Source organism: Podarcis gaigeae (assembly GCF_964106915.1).
Source record: "Podarcis gaigeae genome assembly, chromosome: 3".
In the NCBI taxonomy this organism is placed as follows: domain Eukaryota; kingdom Metazoa; phylum Chordata; class Lepidosauria; order Squamata; family Lacertidae; genus Podarcis; species Podarcis gaigeae.
The window spans coordinates 86,300,378-86,321,643 of NC_139680.1; the positions used below are offsets into that span (position 1 = coordinate 86,300,378).

General features: G+C 42.1%; 1 protein-coding gene across 11 annotated transcripts in view; it reads left to right on the plus strand.

Annotated features, from left to right (window-relative positions):
* The window catches only part of DAAM2 (dishevelled associated activator of morphogenesis 2), a 217,198-nt gene that overhangs the window by 109,757 nt on the left and 86,175 nt on the right, over nucleotides 1-21,266 (plus strand). For all 11 annotated transcript variants that reach the window (XR_014562494.1, XR_014562495.1, XR_014562496.1 and 8 more), the window contains one exon: nucleotides 9,482-9,571. Coding sequence is in view for 8 of the 11 variants with exons in the window: in XM_083732214.1 (XP_083588340.1) it covers nucleotides 9,482-9,571 (90 nt within the window). In the remaining 3 variants the exon portion in view is untranslated. The remainder of the gene's footprint in view (nucleotides 1-9,481; nucleotides 9,572-21,266) is intronic.

Below are 21,266 nucleotides of genomic sequence, written 5' to 3' on the forward strand. Positions count from 1 at the left end.
GCGTAATTAACAACAGAGTAAATTAGGCCATTGTAATTTACCCCTATTTCAAACACTGTTAAGGAGCAGGGCTACCACTGGTGGAGTTGGCCTGAGTCTGTCAGAGGGAAAACAAACCTTTAAAGTAGACTTTGACTTATTCCATCCTTTTCCCAGTGTAACTTCCACTGGGTTGTTAGGGGATGTGACTGGGTTAAATAGAGTTCGGACTAGGGGTTTGTTTTCTCCTGCCCCATCCCATCCCACTCTGCCCTGCCCCCCCCCCCACTCTCCTGGAAACACCCCCTTTTCAGGATTTGCCTAGCTTCAGCTCGGCTGGCTTCACCTGAGCCCTGGCTAAGCCCTGGTTGCACCAGAATGGAATACAGTGGTACCTTGGGTTACATACGCTTCAGGTTACAGACTCCGCTAACCCAGAAATAGTACCTCAGGTTAAGAACTTTGCTTCAGGATGAGAACAGAAATTGTGCTCCGGCGGCACGGCGGCAGCAGGAAGCCCCATTAGCTAAAGTGGTGCTTCAGGTTAAGAACAGTTTCAGGTTAAGAATGGACCTCCGGAACGAATTAAGTACTTAACCCGAGGTACCACTGTACTTATGCCAGTGTTCCTCTGGCTGAACTAGGATAAGGGACTTAGGCTGGCTGAGCTCAGAGTCAGCTGGAGACCCACTTGTTCCAAACTCTGCTCATCCTGGCAGATCTGGGGTTTGGACTGCTCCGTAAATGGTCCTGTGCCTTGCTCACTTATACCAGATTTGCTGTGTCCTCTGGCACAGAATATAAACTCTCCAATCCACCCCTTGTAGACAGGGCTGGAATGGAGTATAAAGCACATTTTAAAAAAGTATTCCTTGGGCTGTTACCAATTCAAGAATGCGTCTGCGAGGCAAAATAAATCCTTTGTTTGCCATGTGGTCCTACTCAGTTCGCTTGTTAACACCGTAACAGCTATGCTGGATTAGATCCTAGTTTGGAAAGGACCACAGATTGATAGTACTCCTTTAGTCTATTCCCCGCTTTCTGTCCTTTCCCCAAACCCCAAGATGTCAGAGCTTGTTCAGCATACATTCAGTAATTCTACAGCTGCCCATAAATGACAAAGCTGAGACCTTGTTCAAGTTTCCCTGAGCCTTTCCCCTGCCTCATAGTGGTGACAGAGTGAAAGGCTCTATGGGGGAAGCACACCTCTGCCTTGGAAACTGCAGCTACACCTGTGGAAAGCTCAGCAGGCCTAGATCCAATCCTGGCAGTCTGCCATGAGGTAGGGCAGAGGCGGACTTGGATCTGCTCAATCCAAAACTCCTCCATTATCTTGAGGGGCTCAGGATTACACCTCTTGGTTACGGAGCTGGAACAGTTAATTCCATCCCTAGAAATGGGGATTGAAAGAAAGAAAGAGGGAGGGAGGGTGTGGGAGAGACACCAATCTCCACCTGCTGCCTGGCAGGCATGAATCATCCACATTTTGGAAGTGACATATTGTCTGCCACTTCACTGTTCCACTTCTCCCCTTCTGTTAGGATTGCTCGGCCCAACCTGTAACAACTAGGTCAGAGCATTAGCTCATCTAGCCCAACACTGAGTGATCCTTATCCGCATACCCGGTAAATATGTTCAAAGAGCAGGGCACTTGTGAAATTATCCATGCATTTAACTGTGGTTCACTCCCAGGAGAAAGGTTATATGTGCTTATTTCATTGTAAAGTGTACAAAGGAACAGTGTCTGAATAAAAGGTAAATTAACGCTTGTTTGCAATGAAGGTGGAGTGGAGACAGTCATATAAATGGGGGGGGGGGAATATCCTTATGCAAAGAAATATTTAACCCTCTGTATACTTGACCAACATATCAGGTACCTGGTGCTCTTTCCTGCTCTTACAGCCTGGTGCTGTGCAGATGTTTTGGACTACAAAACAGCTTGATGGGAATTGTAGTCCAAGCGTATAGAATGAAATACGTGAGCAGAATGACTTCCATTTGCACAGTGGAACTTTCACACACACACCCTCTCCTGCCCCTGTGCACTTGCACCCGTCCCTCAATAGATTTAGTGGAGAGAGGAAGGGAGAGGGGAAAAGGTAAAGTTCTGTTGTGCAAGTGGAAGTTGTTCTCCTTATGCAAAGCACTACTTAGTGCTACATTGAATAAAAGCACCTAGAGGAGCCAAATCATGTCAAGCCAAACCACGGCTTAGCTCCAAGTAGCAGAGCAGCAGAAGACCAGGAGGAAGAGCAAACTGGCATGATTTTTCCTGTATACCGACAGTGCTTGCACATTCATGCTTTGGCTTAGCTCAGGGGTGAGGAACCTCAGTCTTAGGCCCCAAATATGACCCTCTCTGTCTGGCCCTTGGTACTGTCCCCAGTATGCACCCTCTTCTTTCCCCAGATCACACCCCTCAGTTAGCCATGCTTCTTGATCATCGTTGCCTAAGTATCCTTGAATTGTGGTAATGAGTCTTGTTTGTCTGAATGGAGGCTAGGGAGGTGTGTATCACTGGGAAGAAACTAGCCTATTGTACAAAGGTAAAAAGTACATTCATTTTCACTTCTGGCCCCACCCACTACTGGCATGTGGCCCCTGGAAGGTTACCTGGAAGAAAATTTGGCCTCGGGCTCAAAACGTTTCCCATTCCTGATGTAGTCTTGTGTGCAAACTGGGCCAGTCAATCACCCTCCGTGGGCTGATACGTATGTTTCTTCCTGGAGTGGCAAAATCATGGTCATTTTTTGCAGTGAATAAGAAGTCGTTTTGTTTGAATACTCTTGCTTGGTGAAAGCTAGCGTTTGCCATGACGGAGTCCCTTGGAGGGTGGAGGAGACCCAAATGTAACAAAAAAATGACACATTCCAGTGGAGCCTTCCCAGGACTGAAGAGCATTTTCCATCACAGACTAAATGGCAACAGTGGCCATGGTGAGAATCTTCTGGTTTTGAGGAAAACCATGGAGACATGCAAGCTGAAACCAGTTGAGTCTGAAACAAACTATAAAAGTTTGGATGTTGGTACAGAAACTCCTGTGCAAAGCACCACCTAGGCTCCACTAAATGACCATGCAATTATAAAAACCATTCATTAAAAGTGGAATGACTGGTCCTGTGAGAAGCTTCTTATAGCAAGGGTTCCGTCTAAACCACCTATAAATAGTAAGAGCTAGGCTCAAGCAGGAACACCAGATTGACATAAATGCAACATGAGTTACTATTCCCAAAATGAAATGAAAACATTCCTGTGAGAAACACATCCTCCAAACCCACACCCCTCGAGTTTTTAGGGGTTTGAAAAAGAATTGTAACGATGGATGATGGGGGTGGGGGAAGGAATCCAAGAATCACAAAAATGTGGCTAAAATTAGAGTATTGGGTGTGTTGAGATTCTGAACAAAGATTGTAGCGTCATACTTGGAAGCAGCAGGGGGTAAAAATATATGAAGTGCAATCCACACTGGAGGGTTTCCCCCCCTTGTTTTGACTTAATAAAAAGCCACAGGCTATTCCCAATGAGAGAAGAATGGATATACAAAAACTTTTGGAATATGCAGAAATGGCGTATTAAAAAAAGAATATAGAATTAAGATAAATAAATAAAAGCATAAGTTAATTTAGAATATGCAGGAAATGATAAAATAAATTTAAAGAACCACAGAAAGAGGAGGCAGGAAGTCAAATTGTTTGAAATGTTATAATTTCTGTAAAAGTATTGCAATGTATGCAAATGAAAACTATAAATAAAATTATATTTTTTTAAAGCCACAGGCTACAAGCCAGTGGGTAATTCTCCTGCAAAAAAAAATCCTTTGAAAGGAATGGGAATGAGCTGCTCAAGAACCCTACTCCTCAGCCGGGATGGGGAAGAAATTTTGTTCAGTTTGCATTTAAAGCCAGGTTTATTGAATTTGGACTCAATAAATGCGTGCGTTAGTGAAAAAAACCGCATACAAAAAAGGGTTATCAGGAGAAATTTGCACTAAAATGCTTAAGAATTTTCACGAGGATTCTTTTTTAATAATAATAATAACAATTGTTGTTTAGTCGTCTTAGTCGTGTGTGACTCTCCGTGACCCCATGAACCAGAGCATGCCTTGGAAACTCTCACTTTCTTCTCAAAGCTTCTCCTTTTTTATGTCCATGGAGTTTTCTTGGCAAAATACTGGAGTGGTTTGCCAGTTCCTTCTCCAGGTGGATCACATTTAGTCTAAACTCTTGGCTATGACCTGTCCGTCTTGGGTGGCCCTGTGCAGCATAGCTCATAGCTTTTTGGCAGGGGCGTCTCACCCATAGAGGCTAGTGGCGCGGGGCACCAGGGCGCCAAGTTCTGGAGGGCGCCAGGGAAGTGGTGGAGGCTGGACGTGGCACCTCCCGGCATCAGCTCACCTCCCTCGCCTGCCACTGCCATGCCGAAGCAGTGCCGTGCCCAGAGCCTCTGTTTGCTGTGGCCACCGTGGCACGAAACGTCCAGCCTCCACCTCTTCCCTGCCGGAGGAGCCACCCTCCATCTGCTGCCCGCCTCCTACAGCCAACAACTCTGGGAAAATGGGGTGGGGGCGCCGCCGGAGGGAGATTTGCACCACGGCACCAGATATGCTTAAGACGGCCCTGCTTCTTGAAGTTATTCAAGCCACTTCACCACAACAAGGCAGTGATTCATGAAGCGGAACAACAACAATAATCACCAATTGCTGCAGAAATGTAAAATAGTGCGTTTTGGATAGGCAAAGTGGGAAACAGAAAGAACCAAAATGGGCAGATTCTTCGATCCCTGCTCCAGAGTTCCCCTTAAGTGCAAGGAGGCTTGTGTAGGAGGTTCAAGAACCTCAGGCCATGGGGACCAAGTGCAGCCTAGCATTCCTCTCTGTCTGACTCTCCAGAATCTCCCCAGGTCTCATCCTGACCATACCTTCTCCACACCTTGCTTTATTCCTTTTGTCTGGCTGGAATGTGTCATTGAAGTGTGATAATGCCACTTGCTTGGATGGAGAGATGTGCGTATGTATGTATATATATAAACCTTTTATATTTGAGTGGCTGGAATGTAGCCTGTTATACAAACCTAAGAGTCCCACCCATTGCCACACCCCCTTTTTTGCCTTTGGCCACACCCACTACTGGCATGTAGCTGTTGGAAATTTGTCTATACGGGAATGCAGCCCTTGAGCTGGAAATGTTTTTCCACCCCTAGAGTATCAAATCTATCTTTTATGCTTAACGTCCCGCGGAGCTGAAGGGCATAACACAACATACCCTCTTAGGTTTCCTCTTCCTCTGTTTCTTCCTTCCATTTTCATGAGTTTTTCAGTCATTTCAGATCTGGGCCATCTTCCCCTTCTGTTTCAGGAATCTGGTTTGGAAACGTTTTCTGCTTTGAGTCCAACTCCCAAACATTTCATGTGTTTTATCATTGAAATTCTGTCTTGGCCATATTAAAAGTGAAATTAACTGACCATATCCTCCCCTCTGTAAATAACAAAAAATAAGGAAATTGAAAATGGAACAGATTGTTAAAATATTCATTGGACCTTTCTTTTTAAACTTCTCCCTGAGGCCGTCGTGGCACATGTCTTCTTAATCATCACTTTACTGTCGTATCTGCAGTCTTGGCAGTGCTAACTTGAGAGCCAAGTCACTGATTCCAGTGCGCAGGAGGCTGAGCATTGGCAATTTGGCACAAAACTTTGGACTGAAGTCTTCTATCCAAGAAGTGGAAAAAGAGATAATGCATTCTTGGAAAACAGATGGAACAGTAGCTGTGCTTTATTTTAAGGGTGTGTGTGTTGTTTGAATAACAATTTTATTTTGAAACATTGAAAGGGCTGTTCTTGTTGGGCAGTCACATTTGCAGCATCTTGTTTGTCTTCAGCCATCTTCAATGAAGACTGACTGTTCTATTCATTCACCCTTAGCATCTCACTTGGATGTATCTTGCCCCATTTGAAGCATCTCAAACATAATCATATTGTGCACAGTATTACAAAATATATTCTACCCCTTCCAGGATTTAATAGTATAAAAAGCAAGGTATGTTAACTCTTTCTGTAGGAATCATATACTGGGAGATGCAAGTGGTCTTCTAGGTCTAATTGTGTTTGAGTGCTTAGCCTTAAAAGAGAGAGAGGGGGAGGGAGAATGAGCTAACTGTTGCCTTGTTAGAGGCACAGTGATGTTCTGCAGTGGAATAAGATGGCGCAGTGAGCTGCATTGGAACGCGCTCTGCCCACAACTTAGGACAGGAGTGGAGAACCTGTGGCTGATGAAAGCTGGAGTCCAACTGTTGTTGGGCTCCAGCTTTCCTCAGCCCCAGCAACATGGCCAATGGCCATGGATGATACCAGTTGGAGTCCAGCGACATCTGGAGGGCTACAAGACTTCTGATTTATGGCTATGGACAATGGAAATGTTATACAGTGGTACCTCAGGTTACAAACACCTCAGGTTACAAACACTTCGGGTTACAGACTCTGCTAACCCAGAAGTAGTACCTCGGGTTAAGAACTTTACCTCAGGATGAGATCAGAAATCGCGCGCCGGTGGCAGCCGGAGGCCCCATTAGCTAAAGTGGTACCTCAGGTTAAGAATGGTTCTGGGCCAAGACCTCTGGACCTCTGGAACGAATTAAGTTTGTAACCAGAGATACTACTGTACGCCTTCACCATTACCTGCCTGAAGGAGCAAAGTGTGTTGAAAGAAGCTGTGGAATTGTACCTTTAGCTCTAACCCTATGGTATGTGGTTCCTCCTTCCCCCTCTATTCATGCTACTGCATAGATGTCAGAGGTGTGGCCATTCACTTCCATGATCATCTGCTTGCATTTCTGCGTTAGCAGTTTATCTGGTGTTTTGCCAGCAGAGCAGGTCTTTCACTGAACCCAGATCTCAGGTATAGCACTATACCCTAAATAAATGTGATGGGACAGAGACTGTGTTCTTTGTTGAGGTTCTCCCCAGCTTTATAGCCTGTTCTTTATCAGGGATTACCAACCACTCAGAAAAGCAGCACCAACTGAATACCAAGTCCCTTTATACTTGAGGCAATTGGCCTCCTATTTACCCAGGCATAGAAGAGTTTACTTTTTGGCTGCTTAGTGGAAATTACTGTCATTAATTATACTGATGTGAGGTGGAGGGCAATGGTGAAAGAGTGATTACTTGGTTTCATCTGGAGATTGTATTAGGTAAACCTTCAACAACCTGGTGTTCTGCAGGTGTTTCAGACAGCAGATGTTTGGTAAAAGCCAGGTTGGCAAAAGCCATATGGGGTGTTATGCCCATTATTTTAGAAATATTGTCCATTGTGTAGTGGACCATATCATATTTTTCTTACTTAAAAGCAAACAAACACTGGAAAGGAGGAAAAATGGAGATGCTTGCCCATGCACCTTTTTAAAGTTTTGGTGTCCAGCCAAATGATCTCCTTGCTTTTGCAGGAAACTCATTATTGTGCCTTCTAAATCTGCCGTATAATTACATGACCAAATGCTATTTTCCTTCAGAGGAATGAGCAAACTGAATTTCATAGGCAACATCCGCTGAAGTCTTGGAAGCTGTTGGATGAATTTACAGTGTTAGCCTTCAGGTTTTATTCAGCCAGTGAAAATGGTTAAGCAGCTTCTTAAATTTTGGGGTTGCTTTTTTTGGCGTGGGAGTGGGGGCTAGATGTTCAGTCATTCAGATTCCTTCCCTCCACATCCTGCAAAGGGCTGGACATTTATAAAATCTCTCAGCTTGCTGTTTTGACAGTTGAGCTGACAAAAGTTCTTGTTTAAGTAGCAGTTTCTTAGATGTATTTCTATGATGTACGGAACAGAATCGTGTTAGTGTCTTGACTTTTGCCAAGTAAGCAATAAACTGGCATTTCCCTTGAGTGGTGGAGCTTTTGTGAAGGGTTTTGCTGAGTTGACCCAGTTCATTGCTTATGTGAGCTCATGTAGGACTTCTCTTTCTCTATTTGGCCAGACGTAATATTGACAACATCAGAAGTGTAAATGGCCTGACATCCTTTCCACAAACTTGCAGTGTTCTCTCTGTCCTTAAGACTTGACACGCAGTTTCTGCCTCTCTTTCTCTCCCTCTCCTCTTTCCATCCCTCTAAGAATGTGCTCCTGGCCCAAGTTAATTTTGTATAGCAAGGAGGATAAAACTTGCCTTGCCTTGCTTGGCTGCCCTCTTGTTTGGAAACTCGCTCTAAACATTTCCACATGGCTTGCACTCTTCACGCAAAGTTATATACATTTTGAAAAACCCTTTCCCTCCCACTCCCCTGGCTTCTCCTACCTTGGGCTGTTGGCAATGACCTAGCCTTGTTACTGTTTGTGTTTCTTTTGTACCTTTCTGTGGCTGAAATCTCTGTGGGCCTTTAAATCTGTCAGCAGCCGCTACCAGGCTCAGTATGCAATTTTAGCTCACTGTTTTCACAAGTTTCTGGATCCAGAAAGTTTTCCAAATGAGCCATTGTGGAGCTGTCTTAAAGAGGTATTGTTCCTGCTTTAGGGTACGGCTTTATTTTTAATGGCTCAGAAGTCCTCACAATGTCACCTGTGGAAGGTGTCACATTAGGTAACCCCTGGTATGTATGTATGTATGTATGTATGTATGCATGTATTTATATATTAATAATAATGCTGATAATGATAATGACAATAATGAAATGTATATACCACCCTATACCCACAGGTATGTGGATGCAGCTATATATAAAAGGATTAGATGAGAAGTTTGGTAAAACTCTTTACTGAGGTATATGCCACTTTTTCTGTAGGTTCAGACAACCTTTTCCCCAACCAACAATTACTGTATTCCTGAAGCTGGATCATTGGAATCCAGGGAAACTGGGTTATCAGAAAAGGCCCAGTGTTCCCAGAATTTAGCTTATAGCAGCAGAATCCATTGTGCATGGGACTCTTTGGAAAAACCTAGTTTCCCTAACTGAAAAATTCTTTACTTGTCTGAAAGCAGAATGTGCTTGTCTGAATCCTGTCCTGGTTTGAGATTGCCTGAGTTGCTCACTACTGAATAAAGTTGAATGTGAATCTATGTAATTATGTTATAGTTTTACCTTTGTAAATACTAGATTTACCTTGGTAACTTAGTGGCAGAACAGGATCAAGAAATATAATCTGAAGTCAGAGACACATCTGCTCACACCTATGCATAGGACTATAAGCCATCGAGTTTGGAGAGTATGTTGAATTTTGTAATTTAGGATCCATAATGGTGTGTTATATATCATGCTCTCTGGCAGGTCTCTTAATAGGGACCTGCTGCAAGGTTCTTCCTAGGCCAAGGAAAGGGAGGAAAGTCCTTGTGTGCTTAAGAGTTCAGTGCATAGTTCCCAAAGACAACACTGAAGATGAGTTATATATCCCGAAAGAGTCAACTTTTAAGATTTAATTTTAAAGTTTCTTCAGCTGAAGGTAAGGAGATAAAGGTGGCCTTGGAAATCCTCTGCAAAAATATATTATTTATATGTTTCTTTTTTGTCCTCTCCAGGATGAATTGGATCTCACTGATAAGAACAGAGAGGCAATGTTTGCACTCCCGCCAGAGAAGAAATGGCAGATTTACTGCAGCAAGAAGAAGGTACTAACTTTAGTAAACTCTGCATGTGTGGGTGATTTGAACCATATGATTATGTGCATTTATTAGGGTTGGTCCATGACAATCTTTGCCTGAGGTGGACCAGCTAATGACACTCTCTGCAACATACCCAAGGCTGGCCAGGTTACTTTGGCACCTGAGGCAAAATGTCCCTCTTTGAGGCAGTAAAAATGCAGCAATAATAAATAGCCAAAACTTTTCTACCTTTTCATGAAACTCCAGACCAGCTGCTTCAGGCAATTGTCCCACTCTGCCTAGTGGCAAACCTGACCCTAGCATTTACCATTGCCCATCTCCATCATGATAAATCATTTTTTAATTGAGAGCATGCCTCTGCACCTTTCATATGCACTGCCCGCATGGCTAAAACAAGCCGCAGCATTTCTGACTTGGTAAGACCCAATTTCTACTTTGAGCACTATCCATGGGATTCTTGCTGGTCTTCCTATTAATTCATAGGTCCTGTGGAAGGAAGGAAGGTGCATTTATTTCACTAGAGCTGCTGGTGGCATTTTCTGGGCCTAGTAATGCTGTTTGTATTTAGCCCTCCCCTGAGGGGTGCAGTCCCTGGGGGCACAACAGCTTCTCTGATCACTCCCCCCTCCCCTGGAATAGGTTCACCTGCACAACCTTCTCTGTGGCCGTTTTTCTAGCCAGGCTAAGTGAGCCAGTGGCGAAGGATCTGTTTATAGCCATCTTGCAGAACGGTGAATTCCATCCATCGGCCAGCCAGGTTTGACGGGAAGCAGCAGCCTTTAGCGTTATTTAATATGTCTCTTAGATTTACTGTATTGCTTCCCCTCCCCGTTTTAAGAGGAGGAGAAGCAAACTGGAGTTCTTTTATCTGAAGAGGGCAATGGACTGAAAAGGCTTTTGACTTGCAGGCCTGCTAGTTTAATGAATTAATGAATCAAACCCGCTAGTTTAGGCATGGGAGTCCTCCTGCCCACCTGCAAGCAAATACCTGATCCTTCAAGGTGAGGAAGGAACTAAGGGTCAGATGCAATGCTTGCTGTATTATGAAATTGGCTGTGGACAGCACCCAGTCCTAACTGAACTGGCTCACCTAGTTCCATTTCTTGCTTAGTGTGAACAATCTTTCAAAGGATTCCACTAAGTATTTAAACCTCAGCTGGTACTGTACAACTTTCCAGGCAATTTAGCTGGTCTTGTACAACTTTCCCCAGGAAATTCAGGTCATTGGAATTCACATCTCTCTCCCTATGTGCATATTATTAGTAGTAAGTCACAGAAGAGGATGTGCGGGTAGGGATAGTAATATGACGGTATTATTATTGTGTGGTTATTAGTCATAGTAGTGGTTGCAATAATAGTGATATTGGATTACAGTTTATTCAATGACAAAGACTGCTAGGAACTTAACATCATTCTTGAGGTTCTTGTTTTGTTGGTATTGAAGATTGCTATGTTTTTAACTCTGTATTTTTATTCTGTTTCTAAGTTGCTTAGAGACTTCCTTGTATTAAGTGACAAATACTGCTTTGGAGGCCTGTGGGCCAAAAAGTGGTGTATAAATAAAGCATAACATAGCATCAATCAAATTAATAATAAATGAATAAATAAACAGCAATACTAATAATATAATTGGCTTCTGCACACCTGGGCCACTCTACATTGACTCTCATGTGTGGGACTAGACTCATCAGATTGCTTACTGCAGCATGTACAATTTTGTGTAAAATGACTTTTTTTAAAGCACAAACAGAAGCTCAGGAAGCCATCTTTGCAATGCTCTACAAAAAAAACAACCCCATCCATTCTGTGATTGGTAGATACTCTCAGGCCCCGAGAACCACATTAGGGCATGACTCTCACATTTACACAAGTCAATACAGATGGATTAAAATATGCCTGGAGATGGGCACCTCCATCAAAGGTATAAAAATTATTTCTATGTTTGAGCATTACTCTCTGTGATGCTGCATATAGGAAGGTACCATGGCCATCTAGTTTGGCATTCTGTTCTCACAGTGGCCAACTGGATGCTCATGGGAAGCTCACACAGCCCCCTCCCCCAGCAGCTGGCTCTGATACTGGAGGCAGGAGCGGCTGGCACAGTGGGATTGTGCCACAGTGCTGCCCTACTGGGGGAAGTGTTCTGATGCTTACCTGGACAAGGCAGGGCAGTGAAAAGTTTAGGACTTCATTGGAGCACAGGGGAGCCAGTCCAGTGTCACCACTAGTACACCTGCACCACCCTGATCTCTCCATTATCCTGGCCCCAACCCTGCTCTGTTCAGGTCAGCAGCAGCAGCAGTAGTGCCAGGGAGGCAGCTCCTGGGCACAACCATGCCAGCTGGCAGCTGCTTTTGCTTGGAGTGAATATCTAGCTGTAGCATTTAACAGGCTTCATCTCCATGAATTTGTTGTTTCAAACAGTGCAGATCGGTGGCTGGATCTACATCTTGCATGATAGCAAATTCCATAACTTTATTCTGTGCGAAGTGCCCCTCTATGTCCACTATTCAGCTTTCTTAATAGGGATGTTGCTGCAATATCCTTTTTCCGGTACAGAGATCATAACTGTATACAGTATTCCAGGTGCGGTTGTTCCGTAGGTTCACAGAAAGGTGTTGTGATATTGACAGTCTTCTTTTCAGTCCCTTTCCTAATGATCCCTAAGATGGAATTTGCCTTTTTCACAGCTGTTACACACGCTGGATTGTCGTTTTCATTTCAGGATTGTAGCCCGTCTATATTAAGCCTTGAGACCACCCTTTTCTGTAGAGGTTGATTAGTGTGTCCCGGTTTCTGGCAAGATACAAAGGCAGCGGGGGTGGGCTTTGTATATTGTGCCAAAAATCTGATTACATGAGAGGGCTTGTGGCTACATAGTGGTGATATCTCGCTCGGATCTTTCTTTGCCTTGCTAACGTTGGTACTATTGCTGGGACTCAAGACAAAAGTTGGGACCTTTGTTGATTTTGGTGCTTTAGGTATTAGCAATAGCTACATAACAGTTTCTACCAGGAGTAACCCAACACCCAGTGTTCACTCTCGTCAAATCCCTTCTTAAAACACCTCCCCTATGGAGATTTCCAAAGAAAACCTTCCATGAATGTTCATCTGGTCTCATTTAAAGACATAATGCACCAAATGAAGGTCACGTCATCTTTTCTCTCAGCATGTGTGTGGGGAAGTGGGGGGTGGATGGAAACTCCTGAATGTGTTTTCTGTTTTGCATTGTGTGTGCTCTTTGTGGTGGGAACCATGTTCACACAATGTCAAGCAAAATGTGGATATACAATAAATTAGGACAGTGTCGGAGCTAGGGATGTCGGAGAATTCCAATAGAAGCAGAAACGGATGAAGAAATTGCCACTGTTTGCACATTTGCTCAGTGCCAGGACCGGATTAACTTCATGCAAATAAAGATGACAATTGTTGAGACTGAATTTCAAAGCTGTGAATATCTATCACTGTTCACAGTTATTTGGTTGTAGTCCCTGAAACTTAAAAAAATTCTTTCACTGCACATGAAACAGTTTTTCTCTGCGACACATTTGGGCTACATGTTCACAGCTAACTTGTTGAGGGATCACTATGTCCTGCGAGCGTTTGCTTCATAATCTATATTCTTATTCAATACTTTATTGGCTACTTTTGTTTTTGTAAATTTCTGCTGTATTTATGGGGATCTGTCTTGGTATGTGTTGTTGCTGAATGCCACAAAATGCAATGGCCAGCCTGATGTTGCTGAAATACAATACAGTATTCACATTTTCCTTGCTATCATCTATCCCCAAAGCACATACCTCCAAGCCCTCTGCAAGTCAGCTTAGTTGAAGATGTCTTGCAGAGAGACCTTTTTGCCATAAAGGTGTTCATTTGGGCATCTCCTCAAGGTTAGTGGGCTTGCTGCAGTGGGCTTGCTGCAGTGGTAGTTTGTTTGGATGCCACCCAGAGTGGCTGGGAAAACCAAGCCAGATGGGTGGGGTATAAATATATTATTATTATTATTATTATTATTATTATTATTATTAGCAGTAGTAGTAATAGTTACCTCTGAGCTGATGCAAGGACAATTTGCAGGTAAATCAGTGGATGCTACCACCTCCATTTTGATTGGGATGATATCTGCACGCCAGAGCTTCTGGATACAGACCGTGCCACTTTAATCCTCATTAACATATTAAAGTGTCATTAATTCTCACTATGCTGAAGTGTGTGTTTGCTGGCCCTTATCTGATAATGTGAAAGCTGATCCTAAGAGGACCCATCAGCAAAGGTTTTCAGAGATGATTATGGTGGAGACACATCTCCAAAGATGGTGCTTTACAAACAACAAGTTTAACAGGTCCTTACCTCAAGGGATTTTAAGGAAGGGCATCACAATGAGAAAGTTGAGTCAATTATTTGTTACACCTAACATTTTACAGGCAAGGTACAAAATTTAAAAATAACAACAGAGTTCTTGTCTAGGAAACCAGAAATGGAAGTTCCTTGAGAACCATGTTGGCAAGTCCAAGTCTACTGTTTTGTAAATTACACGTGTAATTATTAAACTTATGCACATGTCCTCTGATTGGTAAGCAACAACATCAACAAAGTTCTGTTCTCCTGGCCACTTATAGTACCTGAAAGGTGACAGATATTTTCTGGTAAACCTTTCATTCGTGTTTCACTCTATACTTGCTGACATCAAGGAAAAAGCAATTTGAACTCTTTCTCAGGAATCCATCTATGTGCTGACATTCCACTGAAGAGTATCCACTCCTAGATAAAACTCTGAAAATGTCAGCCGTATTCTGGGGAACAGCAGAAGAGTTCTGTTTTTTCTCTTGCGCTCTCTAACTTTCTCAGCTTAACTCACAGTTTCCGTTATGCAATGCTGGCTCATTTGTTTATCTTAAGAATGGAGGTCGCTGAGGGTCAAGCCCTTGAAAATTATATATTTATTTTTTAAACCTGAAGAATTTCTTTTCTTTTACCATGGGAAAGGCAGAGAAGATTTGCAGCTTCTCCACTTCTCCCCCCCCCCAATTTTTAAAAAGCTTGCAGATGTCTGAAAATCTGAGGTCCAGAATAACTTCTCTTAGAAATTTAGAACAGCCCTTCAAAAGACCAGGCTCAAACTGCGAGTGTAGCTAGTCAGAATGTTCCACACAACTGGTTATTTCAGCCAAGCTAATGGCATTTTTTATATTATCAGAAGTTGCTTCTCCCATACCACTCTTGGTAATATTTGAAGGATGTGAGTCATGTAAGTAGGGCTGGAAAAAATGTTTACCTTCTGCATCCCATGGGGTGACTTTGGCATGGGAAGTAGCCATATTCTTGTCCCACTTCCCATGTTTCTTCAAATACTCTTGAGAGCAGTCATCCCTAGGCTGTCTCCCTTTGGAACAACTGCTAATATATAAATGGGCTCTAAGGTCCAAGTTACACAATCTTTTGAGGTTTTCAAGGATAAAATTTCCAGTGTTTCATATTACCAAGGTGTCACTTGACAAATGTAGTTATCTCGGCCAGGTGGTGATGTTTAAAATCCTTAGATTTTAGGTATAAAGAACCTTCTTGCTTAACCTAAGGGTGGTGACCACAGATGTCACAGGAGACAAGTGAGGGGAAACCTCCACTGCGACCTCCTGCTTACTCCTCCAGAATGGCTGAAAGATGGCTTTGGCTGGTTCCTAGAGCCTGATGCATCAAACTGGTGCAAATGTATGGAAGAAGCTGGTATTTCGGTTTTCATCATTGAAATTACATGATATCAGTGTACAAACCCGCATTTTGACAACAGATGTGGAAAAGTACATGTTCCCAGGGGTATTGATGGGCTGTAAGCTCCACCGTAGGATTGAGTGATCAGTTGAACAATAATGTTAATGGCAAGAGACAGCAGAGAAGGGACAGGAAAAATTAGACACTGGTTTTGGATGCGATGAATTTGAGGTGTTGGCAAATCATCCAGAATGAAATGTTGGAGAGGCAAGTGGAGATGTGGGATTTGATTGAGGGGGAAATTTTGATGTCACTGGAGTAGAGGTTGCACTGTCAGAGGAGAGAGAATTGGCAAAGGCCAGGCAAAGATCCTTGAGGGGTTTTGGCAGAAAAGGGGATTAAAAGGAGAGAGGGTCTACCGCTTTCAGAGATGGAGAATAAAAGAGAGCTTTGGTATGTATGAAATGTATAATTGTGGACTGCATTGGGCACCATCCAGACACATTCAGGCACTTTCAGTACTGAAACACATGATCAGCAAATGCAAACACATGATCAGCAAACTCAAAGAGTATTTGTGGTTAGACTTTACAAAGTGTGTGATCAAATGGTTTATTGATCCTTCATAATGAGTTTTTAGAACAGTGGGGAGAAGGGTTTTAGGCTAGCCGCCTTAGCGTGCTAGAAAGTAAACCTAGACTTCTATTATTCTCCACTATGCAAGTAGAGGTGGAAATAGTCTTTGCCAAAATTACAACAATGTAATTTTCACATAAGAAAGGAATAAAAAAATTGATAGTAGTGGAAAATAAGTTGTAAAAATGAGAAGGATTATTATTAATTGCATTTCCAGCTAGTCTTTGCCCTCATGTTAAGGAAGAATTTCTAACTCTTGAAATACGATAAAATGGGTTAAAAGGGCAGGTTTTAAAAATGTGTGTGCTTAAATAAAGTTTTATAACCTTTGCAGAAAACATGTGAAGTCTTCCTTTGTCAGATCTCCAAAGGGTCATTTTGTATTAAGGAGCTACCAGTATCTTCACAATTCTAACTTAATGGGTGAAGGGGACTGGTTAGCAGGGAACCCATAGTGGAGGAGGCAGTCTTTATAGGTGGTTCTGTAGAACCCCTCATGACTGTTGCTCTATGGTGCTGGTTCTCGGAGCAAGCACATCAACTATGAATAACATACCCACGTATTTAAACAGATGTATAAGCTACTCTTGCATTTGGATTGAGGGGATGGGTATCTACCTTTTTCTCTCAAATATGAGGGAGTTTTTATTTTTTTAAAAAAACATGTAAGCTAGTCGCACAGCAGTTTGGAGTTTCCTAAAATGGTATTTTCCTCCAAAAACACCCATGGAAGGGTCTGTACCAGATACAGTTATTGTAAAGTTTAAGCCTGTTTTAAACATTGCAATTACACAGTTTATTTAAATCAGAGTCTGAGGTCTCTTGAAATGCTTGGGTTTTTAAAAAAATAAACCCCAGTCTTCAGATTTCACATAATGCACCCAGACATTAGCTCCATCCAGGTCTGGAATGCTGGACCATTTCGAATGCCTTGCTGACTGCTGGGTAGCCCTGGTTGAAGAAAAAAAAACAAAGGTTTCGGATTCTCTTCTTGTATACCTAAGCTAGTTAGGACCAATTCATTTGAAACAGAAATAATAATTATTGTTTAAGTGAAGCATGAATTGAATTCTCTCTCTCTCTCTCTCTCTGTGTGTGTGTGTGTGAGAGAGAGAGAGAGAGAGAGAGAGAGAGAGAGAGAGAGCGAGCTTGAGCATGTATGTGTATAATGTTAAAAGAATGCATAAACCTTTCATCCCACATGTTCTGGAAAATGTGACAAGAAAAAGTTTGAGGAGCAATTGAGATAACTGTTGGTTACATTTAATATATTGCCACTGTATTTTGGAGCAAGAGGATCTCCTACTCAGTCTCTCAATCACTGTGCTGTCGGAAGGCTCCTTAACAGGGAAACACATAGTGTATTATGTATAGTGTGTGTGTGTGTGTGTGTGTGTGTGTGTGTGTGTGTGTGTGTATAAAAAATATCTCTTCTCCTTTGCTCCACTTTTTGCATATAGAAATACTAATAGTATTATATAATTGTAGAGTCCAATGGTTACAACATGAGGCTGGTGCTCAGCTGAGATAGGCTCATTGTCACCTCGCTTTCTGGTACCTGATAGGGATTGAGCCCACAGCCACCCTGTGACAATAGATGCTTGACTCCAGTAGAACCCACTTCTCATGTGGATCTTCACTATTGCACTGTGAGTCTCTAATCCTGATTCTCTGTGTTCCCATTTACTTCTGTGAGGGGCATGGAGACTTGGATGGAAGATAAGGCTATCAGTTTCTACTTGCCTTGATGGCTATGCTCTGCTTCCACACTTGGAAGACAGTTATGCTTCTGAATTCCAGTTGCTGGAAACCACAGAGAAGAGTGCTCTCGTGCTCAGGTTCTGCTTGCAGGTTTCCCGCAGACATCTGGTTGGCTACTGTGAGAACAGGACTAGATGGACTATGAGTCTCATCCGTCAGGCTCTTCTGATAAGCCATAGTGCAGAGGAGTTAGCACTTGGCTGTGTTAATGCTGGCCTTGATAGCCTTTCTGTTGTGGCTGTAACGTGTGCTCTGACCTTAGTATATACTCACTTATTGGGGCAGGGGTGAGGGGTACCAAATCTGTAACCACAGTAATAGGGAGATGAGCTATTATGCTAATATAAAAAAATGCACAATTGAGCATCACAGACATATTTTGAGTTTTGAAAGATTAAACCACTGCTTCGAGCGGCTGCAGTTTTGCAGCTCCGGCTTACTTTGAGCAATTCAATCTCTACTTCATGACACAAGATTGCGCATAGTGTTTGATGCCGGTTTTTCTATCGACGCTATTAAATGCACATATGAAAACTCTTGTGTTCTGGCACAATCTGGTTAGCTAAAAAGCAGTTTATTCAAGCCTCCTTCTCCTTCCTGTTCAAATATATACATATGGAAAAGTGAGCCAGAAAAGGTTGACCACATTCTAGAGAGGCTTGATTCTCCCTTCTATCAACAAAGAAGAACAAGCTATGCAATTCAACTGTTAACTTTTGTTGCTAGGCCTTACTGCTGACTATTAGAAATCAGTTATGCACACCTGTTCTTCACACTGGAGAGGTCTATTTTTCATAGTCATTAAGCTGCTGTTTATCGATGAATATTCACAATTTACTTCACAGAAACTGAAAGGAAAGTTTGCACACATCTCTTGCCCATTTCTGGAAGGGACAATTATTTCCTTTTGCCTTCAGAACCCTTGGGGGAGATGTATCAGTAAGTGTCTAACAATGCTTTGTAAGTGCTTAATTGTACCTTTTGGGAAAGAGTGCATTGCAATTGCTTCTTCCCACTGATTAACTTGGAGCATTTGGTCTGTCCTGCTTCAAAACTGAAGGCTTTTGTGACTTGCCTGCCTTAGGAGTTGTATATATTGTATGTGTGAGAGAGAAAAGGAGTAAGAAAGAAGTCTGGAAAATCTTGCATTTGTTTCAAGCTTCAGTTATAAATGTATGTTGTGTCCTATAGCTTAGGGGGAAGAAGCTGTACATATTTTGCACATTAATCAGAGAACGCCAGCCAGTAGAAGTATAATTGATCACAGCCAATGAGGCGAGCATCCCTTAGTTTGAAGAATGTTCCATATTTCATAGATTTGAGGGGGTGGGGAGAGAGAAACTAAATCAGACCTTGCAGAACTGGGCCAAGCAATGCAGCAGCTGATTAAAAGTTGTTTTCGTTGTTGAATTCAGCCTAAAGAAATCTGGTTTTCAAACAAAAACTAGCCTCAAATCCGTCATCTGCCTCCCTCCCCCAAAGAATAAAACAAAGCATAGTCTGGTCTGGTCAAATCTAACTAAAGCATCCATGACAGATGGCCATCCAACCTCTGCTTAAAAACCTCCAAGGAAGGAGAGTCTACCATTCTCAAACAGCTCTTACTGCCAGAAAGTTCTTCCTGGTGTTTAGATGGACTTATCGGAGAATCCATAAATACCCACTGAATAGACCAACTTCTGTTTGTTTGGTTTCTTGTTTCCAGTGCTGTTTTATTTTTGTAAAAATAAAAATGGGATGCTGGTACTCATATCTTGATAAAAGTTCTGTGGGTGCCACCATAACATGTTTGCCATGTACAACAAAAAAGAGGTGATAGTACTCCATGCCAGCGAGTACCATCACAAATACAAAAAACCTCACTGCCTGCTTCTAAACACTCACTGAAGACTGTTGAATCTCCCAGGTCCCATGTTGGAAGGGGGGCTATTGAAGACAGTTAGCTTCTGTACTTAAAATATATGTTGACTGCATTGCAGTCATCTGGAATTGGAACATGGTTCTCATATTGATTATAGTGTTGTTGCATTGGGAAGAATGAGACAGCTGCTTATGAAATACTGCAGATTGCCATCTGTTTTTAAATTTAATATTTACACTATTCAGTGGGAGTTTAAAGTAGGCTTTTCTATAATATATTCCATTCATGCCCTGCTCCTGTAGTTGGGTAATTGTTTCCATATATTCTAGGGTTGCCATACCGGCATTTTAAAAAGTAAAAACCAGGACACCCCAAAAGTTGTTGAGCTTAGGGTAGGGCCAATGTGTTCCTTCTGCATCTCCTGGTGCACGAAAGCTCTCCTCCCCACCACTCATACTAAGTTGTCTTGCAGTCATCTGACACAAGAATTTCCTTGCTGATCCAGGTTCCGAAATACTCAGTTTTGTGTTTTGTGTTTAAATGGAAACAGTGCCATTCCCCCAGAGAGCAGTAATTTGTGGGCCTCTCCAGACAAATTCTGATTCTTATAAATGTTCACCCAGCAGCTGGCTAAGAGGAGAGGTGAGATGAGCCATTATCTAATGGTATGAATAATTGAATCTCAAATACATCCCAAACTCTTGTGTCTGCAAGAATGGCTTTGGTGGAAGTAAAAAGGGGTTTCCTGTATTTGCTGTAGATAGAAGAGCTTATTTGAATAGTAGCTGGTCAATATTGTCTTAACCGATTTCCCCCACACTTCGTAAGCTTACTAGAATAAAGGTTGAAGTAGTAAAATGTTTTGACACTTAGAACAAAATCACCCTTGTGATTATTTCAGCTCCTTGTATTCAGTAAAAACTAAAGTATGGAAGTGGATACAAGGAAATGGGTGTGTGAAATATCTAAATCCAATTTGTATTCAGGACTGATATTTAGTAAAGTAATTTTTAATAATAATAATAATAATAATAATAATAATAATAATAATAATAATTCTCAGAGGAAGAAGGAAGACACAAATCTGCCTAAAACTTGCATTTGATATGTATAGATTTGATTGCATTTGATATGCATAGATGCAAATTTACAAATAGTAATTATCTCTAGGACTCAACACATTACACCATAGTGGGGAAGACAGCAGGTGAAGTCTGCAGGCCAGGCACTGCTAACTATGGATGGGCAACTTCAAGGTTCCTGCTCCCCCTTTGTGTCATTCCTTATCTTTAAATCATACTTTGCCTCTAAAATAGAGAACTGTCCTTTGACAGCCCTTCCACGTAGAGGACTGTAAAGTAGGACACAAAACCAACCTAGCTCCTCCTCCCCTGAAAACAGGGATAAAAATTAGTGGTAAATCCTTAGGCTAGAGTCACAATATGATTGATAGTTAATACATGAAAATTGGTGGAAAAGAAAAGAGAGGATAAATTTAAAAACTTTCTCTACCTCAATCATTTATAAATGAGATTCCATATAAGCATAGCCCTCTTTGGAATGACCTTTATTTAAGTAGGCATAAATTAGCTCTCTGTTTCTGTTCTTGTATGCGAGTCATGATACAATTACAGTATTATCTAAAAGTAATGCACTGGTTATCAACTTTGTATTGTGTGTTTTTTCTATGAACTGAAGATAGATATACCTGATATGCACAAACAGCAGTTTTCT